This window comes from Limanda limanda, chromosome 5 (genome assembly GCF_963576545.1).
Source record: "Limanda limanda chromosome 5, fLimLim1.1, whole genome shotgun sequence".
Lineage (NCBI taxonomy): Eukaryota > Metazoa > Chordata > Actinopteri > Pleuronectiformes > Pleuronectidae > Limanda > Limanda limanda.
Genome location: NC_083640.1, coordinates 8,955,944 through 8,978,435, shown reverse-complemented (window position 1 = coordinate 8,978,435; position 22,492 = coordinate 8,955,944). Strand labels below are relative to the sequence as shown.

At 41.5% G+C, this 22,492-nt stretch overlaps 1 protein-coding gene across 1 annotated transcript; it reads left to right on the top strand.

The window, feature by feature from the left end:
- The first annotated feature begins 479 nt into the window (after positions 1–479).
- On the top strand, positions 480–21,991 carry mfsd3 (major facilitator superfamily domain containing 3). Its single transcript, XM_061071414.1, has 6 exons — positions 480–512; positions 1,014–1,842; positions 10,474–10,621; positions 14,967–15,067; positions 17,648–17,757; positions 19,824–21,991. The coding sequence occupies exons 2-6, from the start codon at positions 1,143–1,145 to the stop codon at positions 20,028–20,030; spliced, it is 1,266 nt and encodes a 421-aa protein (XP_060927397.1). The 5' UTR covers positions 480–512; positions 1,014–1,142; the 3' UTR covers positions 20,031–21,991.
- Positions 21,992–22,492: the final 501 nt, after the last annotated feature.

The window sequence follows — 22,492 nt, the reverse complement described above, 5'->3', positions numbered from 1 at the left end:
ACCCTCCCTCCTTCAATAAGAGAAACTCCTAAAATTGATTTGGAAGAGGTCAGTGCCAAGACTTCTACAGGCTCGACTGCTAACACTTTTACTTTTTACACTATTAGAAGCAAGTACAAATAGAAGAGTTAATAGTTAATATGGTAGGCTACTTTGACCTTTTTTGAGTACATTATTGTGTATTTATTTGTACTTTTACGTGTATAAAAACTTTGAGTACTTGCTTCACCACTAATGTTCGGTACAGTAGGCTTAGCTTTGTGTCGCTCAAACTTCCTACACATGAACATAAGAACATATCACACCAGCCAGAGTGAGTGCCTGTGGTGAACTGGACTAGGGTTGCCAGGTTGGGTATTAAAATAGATTTAAATGCACTGGCATGTAACAGAAAGCACACGCTCTCTGCTCCCTTCACTTTCCCTCTGCAGAATCCGGATCGCTGTCACCGCACCTGGCAACCTCATAGCTCATTCAGCCCTCAACTATAAACAAGCGGATCCCCGTCTCAGGTTAGCTGCTGCTAAGCTAACAACTTTAAACCTCCGCATGTGTTAATGCTTCTCCTGTAGCGGCTGCGTGACGCGTTGTCTCACTGTATAATAACCCTTTAATAATCCTGACATGTTGTAATGGTTTGTCAAGCGGCTCCTGCCCCACGACAGCATGACAGCATGCTAGCTAGCTAACCTTAGCTGAGCAGCCAGTGAGACGGCTAACTCAGCTGTCAGACGCGTCAGTGTGATGTCAGCGATGTGAAGTCCCATTTGTGTTTGAGTTTAATGATGAAATAAAGTGTGGACACCTCCATATTGATTCTGTCTGTGTGCATTAGTGGTTTGACTTTGAGCAGGCTAGCGTTAGCCATGTTCCAGGAACCTGAGCTGGGCAGAGCAGCAGTAAACCATCCTGAGCAGCCAGGAGCTGTAATGTCACCCTGTGTCGTCATCATTAGAATCATGGGTTTAACATGTGTGTCCCTGAACCTCACACACTCTGTCTTCTCATTCCAGGTCAGTCAGTCCATCTGGGTCAGTCAGTCCACCTGGGGTTCTCCCCTTACAGCAGTGTGATGACGGTGACCTGACCCATGGACCTCGGCAGTGTCAGCACAGTGAGAGAGTCCCGTCTGGAGAGAGATCATGAATGACAAACTAGTCTTTTTGGGCCTGCTCTACTTTGTCCAGGGCATCCCCTACGGTCTCCAGTCCTCCCTGCTCCCCGTCTACCTGCGTGGAGCCGGTCACTCCCTCACCCGCATCGGCTTCACCAAGATCCTCTACTTCCCCTGGGTCCTCAAGGTGCTCTGGGCCCCACTGGTGGACCGGCTCAGCAGCAAGCGGTACTGGCTGGTGGCCACAGTGTCTGGCCTGGCTCTGACATGTCTCGCCAGTGCTGCCTTGGCCCCAGAAGCACATATCTGGGGAGTGGCAGGAACCCTGTTGGCCATGAACACCCTGGCCTCAGTCCAGGACATTGCTGTAGACGGAGCAGCGGTGGGGTTGTTGAAAGGTCGAGGGGAGCTGGGCCTGGGCAACACGGCTCAGGTCGTGGGCTACAAAGCTGGGTCGGTGTTCGCCGGCGGGGGGCTGCTGGCGGTGATTGACGTGGCTGGATGGAGCTGGATGTTTATGCTGCTGACGTTTGTGTATGCAGGGGTGGCTCTGTTTGTGTGGGGGACCCCTGTGCTGGATGATGACACTTTGAAGGGCCAGCAGGCTGATGGCAGCAGGAGGGGGGCGCAGGGATTGGATGCTATGACGCCATGGAGGGTGTGGAGGAAGATGCTGGCAGTGCCTGGCACGCCGTGGACGGTCCTGTATGTCCTGACATACAAACTGGGTAAGTCTGAGTAAATGACTGTATGGTTAAACTATAATTTTTTCACTTGACTAAGTTTTTCTGAACATTTTCCAATGAAAAAATGATTTATTTGTTGGACTGTTGCAAATAATTATTTCCATTCTCAATTAATGTGTAAAAAATGAATGATTAACTATTAATTTTCTGACGTTTTAAGTGTTTCAAAAACAAATGTCTTCAAATCTTTTTTTCTCTTGACCAAAGTCAAAAGATTTTATGTTTGTATTGATAGAAAACGTATATAAAACAGAAAATCCTCACATTGGAGATATTTGGATAAATTACTAAAACAATGAATACATACATTTCTTTTGTTTTTATTAGTTGATTAATCAAATAACTGGCAGTTCTTATCATTTTCAGGTTGAATGATCATCAACCTAGTTAGAAAGAAAGAGCAAGAAAAAGACTAAAAGTAGGAACAGCTGATTAACATCTACGTAGAAATGGGAGACCATTTTATAAATCGATCAATTTTATTTAATTTCCTCTTCACAAACCAGACAGCAAAATAAAACAACTTCCCATAAGCAATGGACAGTTCTATTTCCTGAAATTCTCTCTTTTGTCCCACTGAACCTTTCTTCAGTTGTAGTGTAGGGACGAAAGATCACCACTAGATGTCTCCGTTGATACATAAATGTAGGCTGAAGTCATGAGTGAGCACATGAGAGAGGACTGTGGGGTAATTGTTGTAGGGCAGTTTATCTTGTCTTAACAGGTCCTGTGTGCACGTTGAGAAGTGCAGGCCCTTCTTAGAGGAAACTGTTATTTGTAATGTCACATAAAGTGTAAACCTAAGGCACTACAATGAGAAGACAGTGTTAGTTTGAAATATGTAACTCTTAAGAGAAGGAATTAAACTCCCCCTTTGCAAATGAAAAGTGTAATGCATAAGAAATAAAACCCACCTTTATTCATTTGAATGTACTCTTGGGCTTTTGATGCTACACCCTCACTTGCCCTCTTAGCTTACGGCTATTATTAGCTATGTTTGCAAACTTCTCATAGATGTTGATGGGCTACGGAGTCAATTTTCGGACTCGTTCAACTCGTCTCTACTTGTGCTTCTGTAACCAGGCGTTCCAATATTCACCACTGTGCTTCTGTGGCCACTTGGGGCCTCAGTCAGAGAAAGTTAGACACTACCTTTAAGTTCATGCAGACAGTTTTTATTTGTCAGTCAGTTAATTCCAGTAAGAAAGTTTTTTAAAAAATTAAGTAGTTTTCAAACAGTTAAGGCTCGTGTGTGTGGGAGAGAGAGTTGATTTGACCAGAGTTTGGTGTTTGGTAGCAGAAGGGGATTATGTAAGGATTAGTGTCTTTGTGTCTGTGGCGTTCAGAAACTGAAATGAAAGACGGCGCATCATGCTGATGTGTGTTTATGTGTACGTGGGTGGTGGGAATATTATTGTCTCCTCACATTTGCATAGTCTTTATTGGTGTGTGTCCATGAATGTATATGTCTTTGTTTTTTTAAATTGTGTGCTTGTGTGTGTGTGTGTGTGTGTGTGTGTGTTTTGAGAGAGTGTTAAGGGTGGCTTAGTAATCGGATGAGCCACAGCAGACGACACTACTAGACAAAATGTGAAGGCTGGCTGGACCCCTTAATCTGTCTAGGGAGCAGCCCCCCAGCACTCTCTCTGTCGCACGAGCCCACACGCTATCGACTGATGCTCATGATTACAGCAATAATTACTCCCAGTGTTTTCAGTGATTGAGCTCTGGACATACATTTACGGCCTTGTCGCTTGTTAGCAGTTGCTGTTGTCGTCGTCAAACTATTTCCCACCTTTGTAGACAGGGAGGATTGTGTAATGTTTTAGATTATGCCGTGGATGTGCCAGCATAATTGTCGATGTGAGACAGTATTGTTTTTGTTCACGGGGGTGCGTGGGTATGTTTGTGTGAGACTGTGATCTGTCTGTCTGAACCCCCCCCCCCCCTGCTGCCACACACACACACACACACACCAAGCTCAGACCCCTCTCCCTCATCTATCACTAATGAACCCTGAGTTTGTGCCGCGTCCAATGCTGCAGCCAATCATTGAGGGCCTCATGTCTGAACTGTTACCCACGTGCAAGATGGGATAACTGTCTGGGTATAGTCTCTGGGAGATGGAGGGAGAGCGTGAGGGGGTGAGAAAGTAAGTATTAAGGGAAAAAGGAACAGAAGGAGGCAAAAAAGTGACATTTTGAGTTGTGGACAAGCTCAAACGGATAGAAATATTTTAGTGTCAGGTTGTTGTCGTCACATGGGGAAACAATGGGTGGAAGAACAGAAAAAAGAGAAAAGCTTTCCTCCAATACTGAGGTTTAACCTAACCTCCAAAATGACAGCTAGGAGATCAAATAATAAAATTAGAATGTGCTTTCATTAAATTAGTTAGAGGTAAAGGTCCTCGTTGATATGAATGTGGTAAACAAAATAATAGGGGCACATCTCAGTATGAGGCAACGCAGCTCAATAGCGCCATCATCTACAGCCTTTGAAAAAACACGGGGTCGCAACAGTTTCATCAAAGACTGATAAAACCTTTATGAAGGTAAGGGGGTAAGTATGAGGGTATATGTAGACATGGTTATTAAAAGAGGACAGTGGAACAGTATCATTAACTGCATGTTGAACATGTTGCCCTGCATCAACCCTGTATTGTCTTCAGACCTGAGGTCCAGTCTGTTGTGAAAGAGTTCATGGATGACAGCAAGTGGGAAGAGATGATGGAGTTGTGAGAGATGGAGTGGTGGTGGAATAGTGGGAAAGAGCCAAACTTACAGAAGGGGGTGCAGAGGGCAAAAGAGGGACTGCGCGGAGGGAGGCTGTAGGAGGGGATGAATAAATGAACAACCACCACATGGTGCCCTGAGAGAGACTAAGAGCAAAATGGCTGTAGAAGTAAACATATTTATGCATGCTGACACAAACAGGTGCACGATCTTTTTAAAGTGTTCTCTTTGCCACAAGAATCTCACATAATGAGCTAAATCCAAATGCAGTGTTTTCAGTTATGTTTGAGTTAATGATCAAAACTCAAACATATGTGCTTTTGGAATTTTTTGAGGGGACATCTATGATTGTGTGCAATTTGGTGCGTCTTTGGTGAGTTTATAAGGAATTGTTGGGCCCCGGCGTGGGTATTTACTCCTCTGTGTTCCTACACAGCAAAATCTGGAGTGTTAATTCAACTCACAGAGTGTTAAATTTAACACTTTTTCTGAGTCTATATAATCCTCACGGATTCTGAGTTAAAATAACACTTTGAAAAGTGTTAATATTTTAACTCTTTAACAGTGATAAATATTTGACACCCGTGTTGTTATTTTATGACACCACATAAGTGCACCTTTAACTCTAAATTGTGTTATTCCCTTTCACTGTGAGTGTTAATTTTTAACATACATAGTGTTATTTTATGACGAATTAAAGTGTATTTTTAACACTAAAATCATGTTATTTCATTTCACTATGAGAGTTAATTTTTAACATACATAGTGTTATTTTATGACTCATTAAAGTGTATTTTAAACACTAAAATGAGACCGAGGGTCAGTCTCACACCTGTCTTGATAAAGAGAGCCGAGGGATTTTGTTATGGTTCATTGGGTGCAGAGATTTGTGGTGAAGCTCCTCCCATATTTTATGATCAACTCCACCTGAAGTGAATCTAACTCAGTCACAGGTGTTAACATTTAACTCGTTTGATTAACAACGCTCGCAGAGCTTTTTTAACACTAGTGGAGTTAAAACAACTCAAAAATCAACACCCACCAACTCAAAAATATTAACACTGAAAAAACAACACTACAGATTTTGCTGTGTAGTTTCGGTTGGTGTTTTTTTTTTTCTTTGCATTCTTGCCCTCTTTATTGTTTTGTTTAATCCTAAATGGAAAAATTGCCAAGTTTTGTCAATAATTCACAATAAAGTGTAAAACCTTTGCAGATTTGCTTAAAAAATAATAGCTGAAATAATTGTCTGTAATTTAGAGAAGTATTCAGACCCTTTTCTGTGATGCTATATTGTGTTCCGATGCATCCCTGAGATGTGTCGATGGTAATTGAGAGTAAATTGGTTTTGAAAATGGCAATTTTATCATCTGAAATTTCTATCTGCAACAGTAAAGTGCAAAACGGAAAGGGGTTTGAATATTTTCTAACAGCACTGTCTCTTTTTATCATTGGAAAGACTTGTGTAACCCAGAGTTCATGCAATATCTAAAACATAATTGAAAATGATTGGGACAGTGTATTTGCCGTAAGACCCTGAATGGATATTTCTCAGAAAATAAACACAGACCACAAACAATCAACCCTGTAATCTAACAAGATTGGGATGGGCGGGAAGACATAGTGGTTATTTTTGCTTCTACCGAGTTGCAAAGTGAATTTTCCCATGTTCATAAGCCCCGAGGGCCACAGAGAACATCTTGACACCTGCATTGATCTGCAGGGACTCGCACTAGAGTGTGCGTGTATAGGTGTGTGTAAGTCAAAAGACTAGTATTCATAGGATATTGTGAAAGTGTGTATAGACAAGGCTCTGTTTACTGTTTTTTCCTCAGGGAGCTTAAAGAGCAGAAATGTGTATGCACATAGGCCTGTGTGTGTGTGTAAAATGCAGTATGTATAAACCTGCCTCTGTTTGCCATGAGCGCAGCAGGGAGTGATAATGTTGTGCATGGTGACTGTGTGTCCTCAGTGATCTCTCCTGCTCCGTCGGCTCTTTTGTCTAAGCTGGAGCAAGGAGGTCGTGATATGACCCCACTGTCCTTGTTGACCTCTTGCCCTCATCTAACCCCTTGGCTCCAGGCTTATTCTTTCCACTGGTAGCAGTGGGGCTTTACTGAAGTAAAGAACACCAGCACAAAATGTAGGTGCACCATTTACAACGACATGCAACGCAACACATTCATATTTTCCCCCAGCTGATAATTGTTTTGGTAATACACAATTATCAAAAAATAGAGAAATGTGCCAGTGTAACCCAGTGTATTACTTATTGAGACACATGTTTTGAACAACTGGCACTAGTTCTGTTTGCAAATCTATATCTATTTGGTGAAATCAAAGATGTGAAGCAAAGAAATCAATGTTACCAAACCTGGACTAAAGTATTATACTAAGAGAGTAACGGTCAATAACTCTCTTTAATCCACATGGGTTTATTTCATAGTCTGCCTTTACAGATGGATGACTGATTCTCAAAAGTGAAGCCAAGCATCTCAATCACCACCTGGTGGTTGGCTGCAGTAAAGGTCTTAAAACCGGCATCCTCCATGTAAGTGAATGAGACATGGGCCAGAAAAAAACAATTTTTCACCTCAATTACATTTTTTGTCAAGATGGTTTCTGTCATTGTGAGTAGATCTTATCACACTGAATTGTATTCAAGTGTAAGTTTAATTTGATATAGTTATTTGATGCTATAAATACAGGATGAAACTCATGATTGGTGGAGTGCATGTGTCGGTGAGACCTCTGCGTCTCCGTCCCCCGATCACTACCACGCAGACTCTGACTTCAAATGTGCAAGATGGCAGCATTTTTATATGGGATAATTCGGCTTTATTTGTGGATAGACGGAGGGAGGAAGTAGATACATCACCCATCTTTAAATACATTCTATAATTTTTTATCGCCCCTCTCTTCATGTCTTTGTGTCAGATCTCTTGGACCCTACTCCGTGCTTCCAAGTAAATGTTGTGAAGAAGCACCTTTTAAATAAGTGGGAAAGATAAAGCAACTTTGCCCTGTCTCTTTCTGTCATTCTCTCCCTCTTAATGTTGAACAGTTTTGTCTCTCTGAGCTCAATGTAAACATAAACACAGACTTTTCTTTGAGGCTGCCACCTCGCCTCTGTTTCCTCTTCACTAACCTCCTAACAATGTCTCTGTTCATCTGCCCCCCTCCTCTCCCTCTGTCTTCAGCTGTCTCCATCCCTGGCTGCTCTCCTATCTCTCCGGTCATGTTTAACTCACATCTTTTATTTTTTTTTTCAAAATAAATACATTATGTTTGTCATTTCCTGCACCACATCTCTCTTCTCTTCCCTCTTTTTTCGCCCACTGCCCTTTTCTTTATTTCTTTTTTGTGTCGTTGTCACTTTCTTTCCTCCTTTCCCCTCTCCCTCCCTTGCTCTATCACTCTCATCCTCTCCCCTCCTCTCTTGTTTTACCCTTTCCTCCTTCCCCTCCTCTCTGCTTGTTTAATCTTTGCGGATGTTTAATGAAATCCCTGCTGAAATGGACAATTGTTGCTTTGAGAATATTTATAGAAAGGAATAATCAGCCTGGTGTTGTGTGTTTGTGTGTGTGTGTACCCCCCTCCCCCCCCCATCCCCTCACCCACTTTAAAGAAATAATTAGTTGAAGTCAGGACTGTGAAGGCTCTGAGCTAAACAACAGGCAGCGGACAGGCACAGGAGCACAGAACCATGGGTAAACAACCCAGGCATCATGGGTACTGCTGTTGCCAATGTTGACTTTATTACGACAATATGGTTCCTGCGCAGTTGATGCAGCTCCAAACAGTTCAGTGCCGGCCGGGGATGACAGATTACGATGTGAATAATGCACAGGGAGGGTATACGGGTATCAGTGCAGCTCCCACTGGGCGTGTGGAGTGATGCTAATGTCTTTGTATTAGGAAGATCGACTCATAATTAAAGTAAAATCAACATACGTAGCTCCCAACACTTTTGTTCTACAAATTTAAATGATATGTTGTACTCAACAATATGATCTAGTCAATATATTCTGCAGGGCTACAAGTAGTGATAATGTTCATGTTTTTTGTAATGAATTGATCAATAAGCTGGACTATATAACATGTTAGAAAGAAATGAAAAATACCAAACAAGATATTTTTTTGTATTTTTCTCAATCTCCCCTCTAAAGTATAGTAATATCATTTTATTAATTCATAAGTGGATGATAATTTTTTCCTGCATTTACCATTACAGCTATAGCACATTCTGTCCGTACTGGACTGTGCGTTCAATGACCTCCTCACTGCTTATTGTTTGTGATTCAGTCTGTGCAGAACTGTAGTGAATCAACTTGGAGCAGAGTTTTATTTATCTTCGACTTGGAGGTTATGTTTGCCTCTGCGTTTATTTGTACGTTAGCAGCATTACGCAGAAACCGCTCAACCAATTCCGAGAAATGTATCCCATTAAATGTTCGTGCAAATCCTGATCAGGGGTTGGATCCAGTTTTTTTTCCCACTCTTTTTAACATTCCAAAATAGTGCTTTTTGCTTGTGCAGTTTGGTGCAGATCCAAATAAATATCTGGATCTTGTGAATTTCGAATGTGTCTTTTGACAAGGGGACTGTTGGGCCTTGGTGGAGGAATGAACTCCACTCAGAGCAGCTCTTCTTTTGGTAAATTTGGTTTATTGTCCGGCGGATGTGCAGGCAGAATACTGTTCAGATTTGTGATTTAAAGGACGTCTGTAAACTCACAGCATTGGTTGATCTTTGTCTCCATATTCCTCTTTCCCCGTCTTATCTTTCTCTCAGGGCCGACTATCTAAAAAACTAACAAACACATTTGTAAGTTAGACAGGTAGATGTGTTTAGGATTAGTAACCACAAGCCTTTCTGATAAATTTTACTTTAACCAGCTTGAACGTTGTCGTCCCTGTCAGTGTGTAATTTGCCATGAGTGAAACATGCGTGACAGAAGTGAGAGACGAGTGTTTCCTACACAGAGAATCCACATTTCCTTCCCCACCTTTCTGCTGGGTTTTACAGCGGTGACACTCTCGTTCTGCCGCCTGCTGCACTCCCGATCACTGGGAGCTTCTCAGCTTTCTCTTATTATTATTTTCTTTCAGTCTTTCATGTCCTTTTTCTCTTTCTCTATTTTTGTTTGTCTCCTGGCTGACTGAGTGTGTGAGTTGTCAGTTGTGTTGCGTCGTCTTTGACAGCAGTCTGGGAGCCAAGCTGTCACTCACACGGCTCCTTGGTCCCACTGTCTTTCTGAAGTCAGTCTCCATTAATATAATAATGGCGTATAGTCAGTGGCACTGAATATTTTACTGTAGTGTTCAGCAGAACATTACCACCACACTCATCGCCACGCAGAGAAACTCTGACTGCCTGACAGAAACTTTTTATTTTGACTGAAAGGTCTTTGTGAGGTCTATTTCATCTGCGGAAGTTTCTGTGTTTTTGTTGTGTTTTCCTTTTTGTGCTTTAGGAAAAGTGCTAGGCCCCCGTTTGATAAAGTGACTGAGGGTATTCTTTTTCTTGTCAGGCATCTATTATTGACACTTTCTAGGAATAGGTGCGCCGCGTGTCAGTGCGCTGTATTTGATTCTGCAATCGTCATCTCAGGAAAACCGTGTTGTTCAGTCTTGCAGGCTAAACAGTTTGGTTCAACATGCTCATCGTATTTGACTCTGATTGGAGCAGGCGTGTGTATTCAGGAGATGTCTCAAAGACTGCATTTGGAAAATGATAATGTTTAGTATGAAATAGACACATAACACATGGTGTATTAATTGCATATTTTACTCTGCAGCAATAGACTCTATCATCACTACATTTGCCAGGATATCTCATTCAAGTCTTCCCTTTTCCCTCTTCCCTCCTGACACTGCAGGTGAGCAGGGTGCAGTCACCATGTTTCCTCTTTTCCTGTTGGATCACCACATGACCGCCAGGGAGCTCGGCTTCTGGAACGGTGTCATCGCCATGGGCTTCTCCATCGGCGGGTCGTCCCTGGGAGGCCTGCTGCTCTCTCAGTTCAGGTAGCCTTCATCACCAGTATTGCTCTCACCAACTCTTTTGTTCAACACAGACATCAACATTTTTCGTCTGGCAGTGTTATTATGTGACTCTGCAGGCTTTGCAGTTCATAAAATTAATTGGGGAATGGAGTGAAATTTGTTAAGAAGATGGAAAAGACTACACAGTGTGAATGTTCTCAACACCAAATCCACATTTTCCCATATTCACCTAAGGTTAAATGTGATTTTCTCAAAAAATCAATTCATCTTTTGATACATGTAAACATAAAAAATACGAAAAATATCATCACAAAAGGGATTCCTTTACATGTCTCCAAAAGTTTTAATCTCATAGAAGGCAATAAAAACAAGCACATGTTCAATTAATAGTCTCAACGCAGAACCAAGTCAGAATAGAGAGGGACTTTGGAGACTTGGAAACCAATTATTTCGCCAGGTAGAAGAATTTGTTTTTATAGTTAAAGTAAAGCCCAAATTTGACAAGTCGTTCAGAGTAAGTGTAATGAGCGAGCAGGGCAGCTTGATTTCAAACAGCGTGAAGAGGTTAGAGGTGAGCGTCTTCCAGAATCCAAACATCAGGGCGCAGTCATCAACGTTCTCTCCTCTAATCACGTTACAATCTTCATCTTCCTCCTCTTCACCCTGCTCCTCTTCTTCTCTAATTCATTCAGCTTTCTTTGCTGAGGGGTATGTGTGTGTGCGTGCAGTAATTTAAGTAAACACAGCTCTCAGAGCTCAGGGACCCCCTCTGCTTGGTGTGTGGTTTGAGAACAGCATGAGCAGCAAATCCATCACACACATACACATACACACACACACACACACACACACACACACACACACACACACACACACACACACACACACACACACACACAGACACACACACACACACACACACACACACACACACACACACACACACACACACACACACACACACACACACACACACACACACACACACACGCACGCACACGTACTTGTGTGCTGAGACAAGCGACTCTAGTTGAATTTAATTCTCAGATTTACAGATGGACACTAAGATGGTAAACTCTGATGATGATTAATATATTAAAATGGCTGCATTACATTGTACAAGATGTGATGGAACACCAGTATTATCCCTATATGTAATATTTTTGTTCTGGTATAAGGTTTTAAAAGCTGTTGGTATACAAAATGTCCTTTATACAAATTTTTACAAAAAGTTTTATTTTTATCTCTGTGTCTAATAGTATGGTTGAATTGAACCTTTACATGTTTTCCCCTTCAGCATATTGACATTGTGCCGTTTGTGCCCAGCCTTTGTTGCATAAGTCTACGTCTGCTTATACTAGGATCACATTATAGCACAGCTCTGCCTATGGCCAGTGTGATGTAATGGAAACTATAAATAACAATGCCTTTATGGAAGATAATGTGTTACTTTCCTCATCGGGTGTGACTGTACTCGTAAGAAAACATCCATGATTCCATTCTTCCATCCACCTAGAAAACATTTAGCTATTTAGCTTTTTGGCCCCTTTCCATCAAGATCTTAGGCTGGTAAGGGAGACACAGCTTGTCTGTTAAAAAGAGGTAAAGTTGTGTGTTTTGGTTCTCTGTTGGTATCTGAGTTTGTACTTTGTGTGCTTGCCCGGTTGTTGACATGTATCTTGCTCTGTCTGATGTCAGTCTTTTAGTCTTTGTTTTGTGCTTTCAGCTCCCAGGTTTTTGTTTTCCTCCTGTAAAGTGACACTAGCAAACAAGAGCATTTCTCCAAAGGCAAAATTTTTTTGAAGGGAGAGCACTCCCAAAAGATGTCATTGTCATATTTTGGCTTTTGATCTTTCGTTCTTTCTCTCCATCTCACCTGTAAAAAGACTCCCTAACTTGTAAAGGCAGTAATATGTTCAAACACTGACAAAGGTGGAAAAATGTACTCTGTAGTATATTGAATAAACATCTTGTTCTGCTAAAGATGGAGAGACATTCTGTGGGAAACCCAGGTTTAACTAAAGAGGCATTTGATGGTTATAGATTTAAACCAATCATCATTGTTAAATATTTACTAAAACTCCAAGCCTGCATTAGAATGAGTTCTGATTGATCCAGTTACATTTAAAGATTTTATACAAAACAAGGAGCACTGGGTTTGGATTGTCTCTTAATAGAGTTTATGTTTCCAATATATGTTTTGAGAATTACTTTTTTTGAAACTAACAGTCAGAATCTGACAATAGTAAAATATTTAAACCCACAATTAATGGAGATCTGAAGAGAACAATTATACAACATTTTACTGAAGCCCCTTTGGTCCACCTGTATGTGCAATATTACAGTTGGTGTAGTGTAGGGATACAGATTTAATAATTTTAAGTTAGAATTCAGTGTGATAGGTGAAAATGTGCTTGTATTCACTAGGTCAGGAAAATAGAAACATTTGTTTTGTCCTCTAAATTGTTAACATGAAAAATGTCCAAGAATTCCTAAAAGCACATGTTTTATTTATGACTCAGTGGTGTAAAAGTCTATATTTTTGGTTATATCAACCTTATATTTTCAGATGAACACTTTTGTTTCATTACTTCTTCTCAGCTCCTACACGCACGCACACACGCACGCACGCACGCACACGCACACACACACACGGGTCTGTGCAGTAGGCTTGGTCCCACCTCTAAAAGCTCAGTTGGAAGGTTTGTCCTCCCCACCATCAGAAACGGCTGAGTGGTCAGTGACTGACCCCCTTTACAACTGCCACTGGCAACTTGAGAGGATGGCTATTCTTATCTGGGCCCGACCCATGTGAGGTAGCAGCCAGATAGGTTCTCTTTCTCACAAACATACACACACACACACACTCACACACACACACACACACACACCCACTCCTCTCAGAATCTCTTGAGAGTGCGTGATATGAAAGACTGTCATTGAGAAGGGAGGTAAATGAGCAGCACAGAGAAGAATGTCTTTAGCATGTGAATGATGGAGGATTGGTTTTCTGGGTGGAGAGGGAGGCTGGTGAGAGGAGAAGATGTGAAGGTGAGAGAGCGAGAGGGAAAGAGAGAGTCTTGTAGAGAAATAGAAAAAGTTAAATATAAAGATTTCAGTTGATTTAAGGTCAGTATTACTGGATATAAAAAAATAGTTATGAACAAATCAAATCAGGTGTACTCAATACTTTTCTTTGACTTTGTGGCCTCAATGTCAAAGACGCCTTGTGCTAGAGCTGAAAAAACTAGTTGATCAATCAGTCGGTTTGCTTATTTAGGATTTCCATGGGGTCTTAAAATGTCAAAAATGAAAAAATTCTATAATTGGAAATATTTGGAGGCTTTAATATCACTGCACACACAACCTTGAGCTCTAAGAAACGGTGATGGTAAATTTTACAAATCAAAAGATTAATCTAGAAAAGAATCTGCAGATTATTTGACTTTGAAAATGTTTAATTACAGCCCTGAACCACCCACTCAGCCGATTTACCTGGATCAATTGTGGTCAGGGACCTTTGTTAAGTCAGTCGTTGTAGCAGACATGTTTAAAAACTCTTTGAGGAAAAAGCAAATTTCCCACATTTAGCAACTTGTATAACTATTATTGTAGTAAATTTGAACCTGATCCTTACACAGTGCTTAGAATAAGTTTATAATCAATTAAAATAGCTGGTCAGCGAGCAGTTCAACTCGGGCATACTTGGTTTGATAATGTTTCGTTTCTTTAGACTAAATGTGTGTGATATCAGCGATAATGGAATAAGACATTCTCATGGTGTTCCTCTTATCCGTTATCCATCTCTGTGTGTGTCAGGCCCTTTCTCTCTTCCTCACAGCCTTTTTTACACATAAATAATTACATGCAAAAAAACAACATAAACACACACTTAGTCCTTTGAGTGGCAGGCGTCCTCTGAGTGATTGGCATTATTAATCCCTGATGTCACACAACAGTGCGAGCTCTTTTGTGTGTGTGTTTGTGTGTGCATGTATGTTAACAGTGATTAATTATCGTCCTCATGCTGGGGATCTCCTTAGGTTATTGATTACGTCATGAACCAAACCCACAGGGGGATGATTTTCTCGCACTAACAGGGATCAATTAGTGTCTGGGGACTTGTTTACTTCCATGTTAGCATGTTAGTGTGTGTGATCATCAGTATGTGTGTGTGTGTGTGTGTGTGTGTGTGTGTGTATAATTATGTGTGACATGAGAAGAAACATAAAATGTGTCTAATTTTAATGATAACAAGGCCTGGAGTCACTGTCACCACGTATCACACTGCTCAACATTAACACTTGTTCCTTAAAGTTGGTGAGTATCTCTCTGATATTTGGCTCGTTTACTGCTCTTTCCTCAGCATCGGGGCCCTGATGCGACGTGTGTTTGTGTTGCGAACCATCAGCATGGTCTTCCAGAGCTCTCTACTCACCATACTGGAACCATCACCACTCATGAAAGGTGAGAAACCGAAATACAGTCACAGACAAGACGACAGGCCACTACTGAACTGGAACCCAGTGTCAGCATGATTCTTTAGTTCAGTTTGTCAGGTGATTAGCAGTAGGTGAAAAGTCAAGAAATATAATTGTTACTGGAGTGGCCCTGTTAAGCTATATCCACACTAATACAGTTTACTTTTAAAATGCATAGCAGTTGCTGCGCTTTAGTCTGGACTTTTTGAACAATGACAGTCACGCTCATCGCTTTCTGATTGGGTTTGACATGCCTTTACCAGCAGTGAATAAAAAGCATCGCCAATAATTACACCCTTTTCCACCAAAAAAAACACTAACACCCACTAAGATAGGACTTTTGTCGGTAATGGAGTGGATGCAATTGGACTTTACTCCGAGGTCAAATGAATCTGCAGGTGACAGGGTCTATTGTCTTTTCAATTGTCTTTTTTTAGCAGGTTTACCCACATTTGATAAAACTGCAAATTTTGATGTAAAATATGTATTACTGCTAGTGACAGTTCCATCTTGGTGTCAATCCAAGCAAAGAAATCCCTGCTCATACTTTTCAAAAATGTTTTTTCTTTTAGTATTATTATTATTTGCAACTAAGAAACCCCCTCCAGAGGAGTCAGTCTTCCTTGCTGGAACTTGAATGTTGATTTTCAATCATCTAGCTCATGGTATCCTCCAGCAGTTGTACATGAGTACACAGACCACTAAACTTGCTGGTATTTCTTGAAGACATTTCACCTTTTACTCGAGAAGAACTGAAGAAGCCTGATAGGAGCAGGGTTTTAAAGAAACATCAGCAAGTCCAGTTGCTTATATACCCATATGCAACTCCTTAACAGGTCAGGTTTAATGTATTTCTAGTACGTTAGTGTGGACGGAGATTATTTCTGACACAGATCTACAAGGTCATTTTAAAACTGTTTCCTTGAATAAAGACCCACACTCACTTAAATGCTGTTACATGTAAATAATATTTAGGCCATAGATGTATAACCTGACTTTGTGTGGATAAACACTCTGTCTTGGTGAAACACAAATACAGTCACATTGACTGAACTTTAAATGAGACTCAACAATTAGTTAAATGTCTCAAATTCATACTGTCTCAAAGTCATAATGCTCTACAGTCTACAGTGAAACTGTAGGAGCAATGGTCACAATGATGCTTTCACCAGCAACAACTGACAAATACAACAAAAATAGCATCTACAGTAAACACTGACATTCCCCAACTGTACTGCTGCACTGTTGCATTGTGGGATTCTCTTGGTGCGTTCAGCCCCCGGATATAAGGTGTGTGTTGTCCATTCTTTATAGTAAAGGAAGAAAAATGTATTTTTTCTGACAGGTGAGTAATTTGATATAAAGGTTAAGTAACATCCACACAGCAGGACTTTACAAAAGACCTACACACCGACAGCTGTAAATCTGTCACCTCCTGTAGATTTCCCCACGATACTCAGACACGTGTAAAACTGAGTGGCATTACATCAGTTCCCAGTGGCAGTGGTTGACAGACTGGGCCGGGGTCCCAAGAAGTTGTTGAGGGATAGGAAAATGAAGAGATCAGAATAGTTTATTTATTTATACCACCTATAATAATGTATTTTCTCTATTTATTTTTTTTTTACCTTCACAGGCATAGAAACAGAAATCACAGCTTTATGTACAATAGCTTTTCAACATAAAGAGGGGCAAGATAATGTTAAAACGGGTATAACGACACACAGATTTATACACAGACAGAAATATATAAAAAAAAATAAAAGGATTTCCCAAAACAGGTTGTGAACCACTGGCCTGCAGTACAAGCCTTTGAGTCAGATGTTCAGCATGAATACAGCACAAGAGTACATGTTGCAGAGGACGTTGATCGACACGCGCTGTCTTTCTCCAGAGAGCCATTCACTTGTTAATGTCTGAATGACACATCTGATTCTGTCGCGCAGCACCGTCGCAAAGCATTTGGGGACTCAAACCCGCATCATTCATCTCTGTCGGAGTTGTCTGTTCCCCTATCAAACCTCTCAGACTGAAAGTTGGGGCCTTTCCCTCCTCCACTTTCAACCCAGAACAAAGATCTCAGGAAAACTCAACCGTGAAAAACATTCAGTTTCAGATTTTTCAATATTACATGATAACCCTCCGCTTCCCACTCTTCCAGTGTGATCAGTCGGTGCATCTGTGTGACTCCAACAGTCTTGTGTCGCTGACTGAAGAGTCTTCGGCAAAAACTCTGGCGGCTTGAGTGAATAATTCAGTGTTAGCGGGAGCAGAGACAGATAGGCTCTGTGGTTCCTCTGTGTTTCCCCCGCTAACACTGCACTGCCACTTCCCCTCAGAGGATACACTGCTTGTGTTTCGGGGACAAGGGGGAGAGGGGCTGGTGATGGGAGAGAGGAGAGGCTTCAACGGCTCACCGTTTACAACTGCTTTGCCGCTCTGCTTTGACTCGAGCAGACAACGTCGTGAAATTGACAATTCTCTACTTCTTTCAGTAAAACTTCCTGTAGTGTTTCTCAGTCGTGTGTTTGTCATTGACTCTGTTGGCATGTGTCCGTTCCCTCAGGCATGGCCATCCTCAGCATGAGCGGTCAACACTTCCTGGGCGGTCTCATCACCACGCTCACCTTTACAACTATGATGCATTGCACTCAGAGAGCTGAGGAAAGCATTCAGGTAAACAAATACTTTTCTCACGTACCTGACTTATTCTGGAGAGCCTCGTTGCTGTTATATAATAATTCTCATGTCAGTATTTTCAGAGTTTATTGTGGTCAACTCCTGTGGCTTAACAAACAGACAACACAATCTTTCTTTTCTTTCTCCTTCCTTCCTTCCCTTCTCTCCTCTCGTTTGTCTCAGTTTAACTGCGCTTTTTTGTAATGTGAGGTCATATCCTCTGGTTTTCAAGGAGGGAACTCATCAGTGTACAGTACCACACCTTCTGTCACCTACACCCGTCAGTTCTCATCAGCTGTTTCCACCGGAAAAATCTCTAAAGTCAAAGCAGACCCAGTTTCTATTCATCGCTTCTATTCTTTTTTTGTCCCCCCAGTGGCATTGTCTCCTCTACCACCTCACTCTACTTCTTTGTCATTCTCTAGTCCTTTAAATGCTCTCTTTTCCACTCTGACTTTTTCCTCTCCTCTTTCGTTTTCTCCTCCTTGACATAACTCCTTTTGTCCCTGCCGTAACTGGGCCATCGCTGCCTGGAGGTGATCGTTGTACGCACAGCCGTTCAGACGTCGCTCACTCAATCTCTGAAGGTGACAAATTATCATTTAAATTGCTGTCACTCTCAAAATGGAGTAGAAGGAGGGTGAAAAAAAAAGGAATCACAGGCTGCTGCCTTACAGATATCAGTTTCTGGTTGCACTGAAAATAAATAAGAGGAGAGAACCAATCACGACGTATGATGATGAGAACCAGGAAGGGTTCGAGAGGTTCTCATGACACAAATACTGTTTGTTTTTTAGTGTGTCGCTGTGTGTGAATCTGTGTGTATGCGGAGGGGAGAGCATTAGCTCACCTGAACTTGTGTGTGTGTGTATTTGTGTGTGTGTGTGTGTGTGTGTGTGTGTGTTGTTTTAGGTAGCGCTCTCCAATGACAGAAAGCCGATAGTGTGAGTGCTTGTTAACGATCCCCAGGAGAACGTAACCAAATCTGTTAAACAAGTTGCTCAGGATAAAGGCACTTCACTTAGCCGTGGTCACAGCGGCTCTCAGAGCTCTCTACTTCGGCCTGCAGACCTTCAGCGACGGCTCAAATACGGTCTCAGCTCACCACCAGTTCCTCAACTCTAATGGAAGTGGATTCATTTCATTTCCAGTCTTTCTTTGCCAGTGAGAAACGTTCTTCACGGGCTGTCATGAACTGCAACCAAAACACATTTTTAGTGCTTGTAAAAGCCTGAGGTCCTTCTACTAAAAAACACTACAACTTCGATTCCAGCAATTGATTAAATAATTATCCAAAGTTGCCAATTCATTTTTATCCACTTTATTTACCGGCTAATAGTTGGTATTTGTCCTTTTGAGAAGGCCTTATGTATTGTTTGTAGACAAAGTAAAGAATGGCCTTGTTTAATTGGTGAGTTCAAAGCAAGTTTTAGTATTTTTTATATTCGTATGATGGGAAGATTGTTTTTTTAACCACTGAGACGAATCAGCCAATCAGAATCAATAGAGTCACAAGAGTCCTCTTTTGGACTCACCTGATGAATGTGGCTCTTTTGGAGAGAGAGAGAGGAGGCTCAGAGAGATTAGGTAATCACTGCCCCCCCCCCTCTCTTTCTCTCCCTCTGTTTCTCTCACTCTTATTCCGTCTTGAAAGCCTTAAGGCTGGGATCAGATACTCTTCTACATTTGGCCGCCTCCCATCGTCTCAGGCCATGATCTCACGCAGTCTCTTTCAGGCTACCCACTTTTTGTGTATGTTTTTTTGTTCAATCTTTTTTCTGTATTATTTTCTCTTTTACACCCTTTTACACTACCTAACGAATTATTTTGTGTTAAATGTTTAATAGTTTAATCAATGTATAAGACAGGATAGAACATTTACCTTCTCCACCCATGTGACACTCTCCTTTAACTCACATTGTCTTTCTGTCTTTCCCAAACCCTCTTTCTCCCCCTTGTCCTGTTTATCCTCTCAATTTCCTCTCCTTCACCAACTCCTTTAAACACATTTTTTTCTCATCATTCGTCCTCCTCCTTCCTCTCGGCTGACGGTCTCCCTTCAGTCGACTCACTACAGTTTCCTGGCGACTCTGGAGGTGCTGGGGAAGCTGACGTTCAGCGCTCTGGCTGGAGGCGTGGTGGATTGGTTCGGGTTCCAAGTTGCCTTCCTCTTCTTCCTCACCCTCTCTGCCGGGACGGCCCTGCATGTGTGGACGGCTACTTTCACTGGTGCTCTCAGGGAACACCAGCTCAAAGAAACGCCCAAATGACATCAGGGTGAAAGGTCGTGATACGGGGGCGTCTGCAGGTGCTGAATGTAGACACCTCACAGGTCCCATCAAACAAACCCCTCATGACTTCAGTAAATCGTCTAAGTACAGAAGAACTTGAACAAGTTCGATTTCGTGTTTTCCATGTTTAAGGAGAAATCAGCCATTTGCTCATTTACTCTTATTACAGAGCAAACATTTTATTTATTTCACTGGAAAAACTGGCCTTATATTTTATGTTGCACTTACAACATTTGGAAAAGTCTTAATATTTATAGAAGCACGATGAAACCTGCAGATAAGGATGTAGGTGAGGGTTGGAATGTTGTTATCATTTTTTTGGACGGGATACATGCAGTCGGTAGATGAACTGCTGGGGTTTCATGTGCGGGGCAGTGATGTACAGTCACACTGTACAAGGGCGTTAAGATATATAAGCAAAGCTGGTTTGTCATAATCTGAGCCATGTTACATGTTTTGATAAGTCAGTATAAGAGATGTAGCCAAAAGCAATATCAAGACTGTGATGCTTCTTCTACCATTTTGTGCTTTGTATGAATATGTGCGCCATTCCCATGAGTTCTATGGTTTACAGTTTTAAATGAATGCTTCTCTACTTCCTTGTATCAGCATCGTATGGTACGTGGCACAGGAGGCAGATATTTTACACAGTAACTGCACCAAGTAGAGTGTTCTCTCATACACAAAAAGTAGTCTCAACACATATGTCCACTACTTCAGAGCTGGTATTAACATCAGAGTGTTGGGATCACAAGTGGTCAGCGCTAAGTTCTGGTCTGAACGCACCTACGTGCATCCTGAATGTGTCCTGAGATCTGATCCCTCACACTACAGCTAAAAGAGTTCTGGGATTCACCGACATACACACACAAACATTGTCAACTGACACATCCTTAGATTCAAATGGGTAAAAACATAATTCGTGGTTTGGGAACACAAATGACATACTTGTTTAATCGCATGTGATCACAAATGTTCACAGGAGACACCCTCAGGACACATTGTAAAACCAGGTGTGATAGGGGAACTTAACTTTGTTGACTTATGATCAGAACTCTCAGGATGGATGTTAACACCAGATCTGAACTGGGCCTTTGTTACTTTAGCTGGTCGCCAATGTAAATCTTCAGTTACTGTCTCTTTGACTAAAGAAAATTTCAGCTGTTGTATGAGGAACATTTATTCTGTTTAATCAGTCACTGAATTTCCAGAGTAAATTCCTGCTTTATTTTACAGGTCTCACCTTTTCTAGCTTAATTAACTTAGACTTTCCTGAAAAATTAGCTGTTATTTAGCTGTAATTGTTGTTTCGAGAAAGGCTAATGCAATAAATGGTACTGATTATACGGCAGTCAACCTACTTCCCTTAGGAAACCTCAGCCTTACACACAGCGTGGTGCCATCATGTCTCCGTTTTTTAACTCATTGACAACAGTGCTCTCAATAAAATTTGAAAGGCCAGAACAACTGGTAAGTTGAGTATTTGTGTGTTATGTACATTTAAATAAGTATTATAAAATATACTGTAACTCTCATGGTACTGTATACTATGGAAAGTAATTCCCTAAATTACTCTCAAAATATGAATAAAACAGCAGCACAGAATGTTTTTTTCACCACATTATGGGAGAATCCAATTAAATAATTTATGCAGGTGAATGTATTTGTAGAAAATAAGACATTAGCTCTAATTTAATTGTTAATTGTGCTGAAAGGAGAAAGACAGGTGAGATGAGGATGGGTTGGTTTGAATAAAAGCAATGATCTGAGCAAGTTTATGGGGGTTAGACAACTGATCACCTGCTGTCGACCACATAATAAACAAAGTGATGTCATGTCCCGTCATTACTTGTTCATCCACATGTTGCAAAGCACATCTCTTGTCTCTCAGCTACTGTGTTGCCTGAGATTGGCAAAAGAAAATAAAGCTTCTGAGTGAATCCTCAAGTCTGTTTCTTTATGTGCATGTGTGTGTGTGTGGGTAAGCGAAAGACATCTTGTCAGCACATCTTTACCACACTCTGTCCTCAGGGGAGAGGTCCTGTGAGGTCTTTAAGGAGTGAAAATCCACTGTGGTTTACAGCGGCTCTGAGCACCAGCTCTCTGCTGCGTGGTGGCTGAGGGCTACAGGAGTGAATAGGGCCTGTGTCACAGGATCTACAACCCATACAGCTCTAATGACACAACAAATGCTGTGAAGGAGGATTAGGCCAGCTTACATAGCCCCTCAATACACCTCCACTTTACACTTTCTCACCAGGCCTCATTATCTGGGTGGGCTGTTTGTTTAGTGGGATCGGCACAGAAAGAGAGAGAGAGGGAGGGTTTGAGGAGAGAGGCTTATGCTTTATCCACACGCCTTTCTCAGAGAAGAGCGAGCGTCGGAAACGATAGGTCTGTTTAGTTTGGTGTCTTTTGAAAAGTCACATGAAACCGCAAGT

Excerpts from the sequence above, each read along its gene's own strand:
- mfsd3 (XM_061071414.1), top strand. The coding sequence starts at position 1,143 with ATGAATGACAAACTAGTCTTTTTGGGCCTGCTCTACTTTGTCCAGGGC. Across the intron at positions 1,843-10,473 it reads TGTCCTGACATACAAACTGG|GTGAGCAGGGTGCAGTCACC; the intron begins GTAAGTCTGAGT and ends CTGACACTGCAG. Across the intron at positions 17,758-19,823 it reads GAGCTGAGGAAAGCATTCAG|TCGACTCACTACAGTTTCCT; the intron begins GTAAACAAATAC and ends GTCTCCCTTCAG.